General features: G+C 31.5%; 1 protein-coding gene across 1 annotated transcript; it reads right to left on the bottom strand.

The window, feature by feature from the left end:
- Window positions 1-3,727: 3,727 nt before the first annotated feature.
- Window positions 3,728-5,236, bottom strand: LOC127835612 (uncharacterized). The gene has a single exon (XM_052362049.1). It carries the CDS (start codon window positions 5,216-5,218, stop codon window positions 3,728-3,730), a length of 1,491 nt encoding a protein of 496 aa, XP_052218009.1. The 5' UTR covers window positions 5,219-5,236.
- Window positions 5,237-5,657: the final 421 nt, after the last annotated feature.

Raw genomic sequence — 5,657 nt, 5'->3', positions numbered from 1 at the left:
GATTCGGCTTCTGCTTGTTTCAATGCGATGAGTTCACTCCTACGGCTAGAGGATCTCGAACTGTGTGTCTTCACACCACCATGGACAGAGTTTGGCTTCATGCTTGATATGACTTTTTTTAATATTGATAGTTTATTTTGGTCAATCTTTTCCAGCGTATGTAACTTCGCTTTTTCCTGTAGCGACACATCTGTAGTGAAAGCCGATAATTCTTTAAAACTTGCTTCACTTTTCACATTTTTTTAAGTACACTTCAAATTCGTCTTTAACTTTTACGTAACTTTCATAGGTAATTGCTGTTCAATCAGGTTAATTTCACCAACATTACTCTCATAAGTTAAACTACTTACTATGCACAAACTTTCAGTCACTTTGCGCCATGAAGCAGAACAGCGCTTCCTAAAGTCATCAATTCTCTCTTCATAAAGAGCCCTTCCTTTTGCAGAAAACGGACGTACATGCTGTGTTGACATACAATAAACTTTCTTAAGCCTGTTGAAATACAGACGAGACTTTAGTGCGACCAATTTTGAACGTGGATTTAGTACGATGTCCAGTACCAGTCATCTCCATCTGCTACTAGCAAAGTGTAGGTCAACTTACTTTTCTGTTCTGGAAACAGACAGCGGACCGATCGTGTCGAAAAAGAACACTGTATGTGGTGGTATTCAGTATTTATTCTTAGATTCAACTCGATGTATGTGGTAAATTGCTGTAATAAAACAAAATAAAAGATGTTCAGTTCTGCAGTAAAGAACAATGAAAATGATGTATTGTAATCAAAAAATACTTTAAATAACTGAAAAAAGGTAAAACGTATAGCCTATATCTAAGTTATAAACAATGACATAGTTACGAAAGCAGAGCTTTGGAAATTACCCTTACATATAGGACATATAGCCTCAACTGGGTCGAAAGTAGCGACTTCAATGATTTTTATTTTTTTTAGATAACCAATTGATGTTATACATAATTTTGAAGGGAATTACATCACAAGTACAAAAATGAAAAAAAAATGAAAATCGGTTGAACGTAAGTGGAGTTATCCCCCTTTGAAAATTTCAAAAAATGTGATTTTTCTGCTAAAAACACATTTCAAGCTATTTAATTAGTTCTTTGGTGAGAACTTAGTGATTATATGTATAGTTTTGAAAGGAATGACATAACAAGTACAACACTGAAAAAAAAAGAAAATCGGTTGACTATTAGCGGAGTTATCTCCCTTTGAAAATTGAAAAAAAAGGCGATTTTTCATGTAAAAACACATTTTGAGTGTTGAAATTATTCATGTGATATTATGATGCAGAATACAAGTTGGCTGCTGAGTAATGTTAAATATGTGAATGTCAAAGTAAGAAAAGAATTTATTTTATGCTTTCAGGTGGTTTATAGAAAAATATCAGTGAAATAAAACTGGTATTTCACTGTTTTAAACAGTGAAAAATGTCGATATTTTTCACTGTTTTATTGTGAAATGACGTCATTTTTTAAACGAAATGACGTCATAAATCCAGCGAAATTATACAGTTTAACTCTTTTACAATGTAAATAAACGGTGAAAAAAGCATAAAATGAAAAGAAAATTTGTTGGATTCGATGGCATATCCATTTTAATTCACTCGTGATCATAAAAAATACATATTTTATATGATCACTCGTGAAATAAAATCGATATTCCACCGAATCCAACAAATATCCTCTATATAAACAATCACATCTGCCATAAACAATAATGGCAAACTACAGTCAAACACAACATGTCTGTAAAATCACACACTGACAAAAAAAAATGTACAACATAAATGCAAGTATTCTGACTTAAAACATGTGGTAATAGCTCCCCTTCTGTTATGTTAATGTCGTTCACTAATCATTAAACAGCATGTCAAGATGCATTTGTCTCACCACCTTTCTTATATTCTAAACACGGATCAAAACGTCACCATCCTGGAACTCCTCTTCTAGCCTTGCCGTGTATATATCGTCATCATCCTCATATTTCAGGTTGAACCATTCCGGAAAGCCAGGAACCTATTGAACAGTGGAAAAAAATTAACATATTTATTTTAAACACATTGAAAGAAAACATGTATTCGTATGTGTGCTCTTGTTAGCTCACTTATTACTATTTTATTACATGAAATTGATTTATTATACAAATACTTATGCTGTAATGTTATATGTTACGTTATTTATATTGTATTAGTTATGGTCGCCGTGGCGTAATGGATATGGTGTCCACCTAGTGACAATGAGGTCATGGGTTCGATCCCCACTGTGAGAGCGTTTTTTAGATCTCCCCCATAGACACCAAGTACGGGTTTTAGTCCCAGGAAATGGACTCCAGAGCATTTCAAATAAGCCTTAGGCTTTCTATGCATTCGAGCTTAAATAAATAGGTTTAAACTAAAAAATAAACTATATTGTAACACAAAGTTGTCAGTCCAAATGAAGTTTTATGTAAAGCACAGACACATGTTGTTGTTTTGATTTTTAAGAATACCTGAGAGATAACTGTTCCATTGTACCATTTGTACTGTCCATTTTCTTCTATAAATCTGTGCATTATATTTCTACCAACCAAGTCATGTAGCGTTTCAGATGCAGGAATTTCCTTTGCTTTGTTCATTAGTATAATTACTTTTTCTTTTAGTTTATCGACAGATAAGCTTATTCTTTTTCCATTAATGGTTGAGCTCATTTTGTAAATATCTTCACTACATTGTTGTTTAAAAACATTCTTTCTAAATCTTAGTTGAACTTTTAAAGCTTTTTCTTGTTCAGTTTTGGATTTAATTTTATAAAGGGCATCTTCCATCTGTTGTTCATTCTGCCATAACCCGTAAAAAGTCATATCAAGTGTTTCTTTTTCTAGTTTAGCAATTCTCCTCCTTTCCATATCTTCTTTCTTTTTGAAATCTTCTAGCTGCTTTTCAAGGCGTTTTGCATGTATATTTTCTTCTCTTTGCTTGAATTTAATTTTTTCATTTTTTACCTCCTTTCGACTTTGTGTTATGATTTCATGAGCATTGCTATGTTCAGCAAGCCATTCTGATGTTTTGTTAAGTGAAAATGTAATGTGTGATTCCATAGTTATTGTATTAATGTTGGGTTTGCAAGACAGCAGATGATCTACATAAGAAAAAACACGTTCTGGGAATTTATTGTGTTTATCTACACTCTTAGTTTGTATGAGATTTAGGTTGACCAATGCACCACCAGGAAGATGTTCTTTATAATGATTTTTTATTAATTGAGCGAATGCAGGTAACATAACACTGAGTATAACAATAACATGCTTATCAATTTCAGAACTTTCCAAGAGGTATTTATATATTTTATCTTCTTTAACAGGCACATCATCATACAACATCATTTTTCCACAAATAAAATCCTCAATGTGTGATGAGGCATGTTTAAGGTAATCAGCAAGTATAATCAAACGATCATTAAACATAGATATACTAATTTCATTGTTTTCAAGCACATTCCAAAATGGTGTTGTAATAAGTTTTGAAACAAGGCCGAGAGCCTTACAACCTGCTACAAAAAAATCTTCTTTTAAATCATGTAATACAGATGCCAACAGTAAATTAAGGTTTGGTGTTTTATCCAAAAATTCACACATATGATTTAAAAAGTAATAAATTTGTCCAGCATTTGTGAAAAGAATATTAAATCGGTTGCCTTTTAAAGACTGCAATGGAAATGACATTTTTTCTTTTTTTTAAGTGTCACTCAGAAAAGTTAAAAAGTTACTATGGCAACCGTTCTTTGCATCACCCCGTCTTGCAAATGCTTTGCAAGATGTATGAATAAGCCGTATTGTACCTGGCTGAGAAGGTTTATCAAAATGTTTATTTAGTTTAGGAATGTCATTGTTGAAATGTAATTTTTCTGTTTCTAATAATGTTTTTTGAGCAGTTTCAGCTAAATGAACAAGAGTGTGGAGTCCACAAAAAAAATTATTCATTTCAGAATATGCAATTTTTTCTTCTTCACAAAATGAATCATAATTATTAAATACTTCTGGTAATATAGAATTTCTGTAATCTTTAAGTAATTCATTGAATTTTTTTTCAGTAGATGCACGATCGGACATAGTATTTTTTATATTGAATAATATTTTGTTTCCAACACCATCAGAAGAAACACTCTCTATATCTTTGAGTATGTTTTTAAATGTATCTAAAGTGTCATCACTTGACTTTGTTGCCATTTCTTGCAAACCGAGAAGAGTGTAACAACCATCATCATCTCTTGTTGCAAATGCTCCCCATTTAGTGCCATATTTTGAAGTTTCATCACTATGCAAGGTTGTATTTTCTTTTGTTACTAAATCTGCCATTTGTTTTTTTGATATTAATCCACGTTCAATCGACCAATTATGAATTGTTCCAACAGATGGCAATTTATTTGGCTGAATATTTACTAAATTAAGAACTGCTGACATTACTTGTCCAATTTGTTCAAATGCTACATTGCAATTTAATAATGAATATACACATAAATGAGCATCAGTGCTGTAAGTTTTACTTTCTTCATCAAAAATGATTGCCTCTTTAGTCTTTTTAAGTTTACAGTTCTCAACTTCCAATTCAGATAGTCTTTCATTTAATTCTTTTATTTGTTTGTTTTTGTCTTTAACTTGTTTTTCAAGTCCTGCTATTGTCATGTGTTTGGTTATCATATCATCTTCAGTGTAAATTCTTTCATCATAATTTAATTTCTGACATTTCTCTCTCCAATAAATCTCCCTACTTGATGTTCTTTTTAATTGTCTGTTTCTGTCTTGTATTATCCTTGATTGTTCATCTAAATTGAGACATAAATTTGTGTTCTCTTCAATCACAGTCTCCAATTCATCTTTCATCTGCAAATTCTCAGAATTTTTTTCTCCCAGTTCACTTGCTATACTTAATACAACAGTGGATAGTGTTTCTGTTGATTTCGGATCATTAATTGGACAGATCTGGCTAAGAGGTTTTAAGTTAATGTGTGCATCTGATTTGACTTGATTTTCAGGACATGTGTATTTGGTATCCATGAATCTTTTTAAATTTTCTTTTCCTTTGACTCGCGCTTTATTTTTGTTCAAATGTTGATATTTGCTATATAATCGTTCTAGAGATTTCATAATAGCACATCTGTTAGTATTTTCTTGTTGTTCCATTAACAAAACTTTGCATGTTTCACTCATGCCTCTGTTTTTGATCATGGCGATCACCTCTGCATTGGTAACTCCAGACATTTTTTTCTGAAATTGCATTTTAAAAATAAAAAATACTTACATGTGTATCATCAATCCTGGCTGCAAGCTTCTGGTATGTGCAACAATTGAACTGTAAAATATGGAAACAACACAACAAGAAATATAACATTTCAAAACATTCAAATACAGGGACCCATTGGTTGTATTTATTTCAATTAAAAGAAAATACATTTTTTTTTGGATTCCACTTTCAATAAATTAATTATACATTTATTTATATGAATCAGTACAACAACTACTAAAGATACAATTATACAAAAAAATGAAAAGTAATAAGATAAATATTGATGCATTATAATTAGAATTGCAATGTCAATGTGTCCCGGTTAAAACATATAATAATCAGTATCATGTTCATGCATCATGCAAACAGTTCTTTCCAATC

Source organism: Dreissena polymorpha, chromosome 6 (genome assembly GCF_020536995.1).
Source record: "Dreissena polymorpha isolate Duluth1 chromosome 6, UMN_Dpol_1.0, whole genome shotgun sequence".
Classification (NCBI taxonomy): domain Eukaryota; kingdom Metazoa; phylum Mollusca; class Bivalvia; order Myida; family Dreissenidae; genus Dreissena; species Dreissena polymorpha.
Note: the sequence above shows the minus strand (reverse complement) of the source record. Positions and strands in the feature narration are given on the sequence as shown.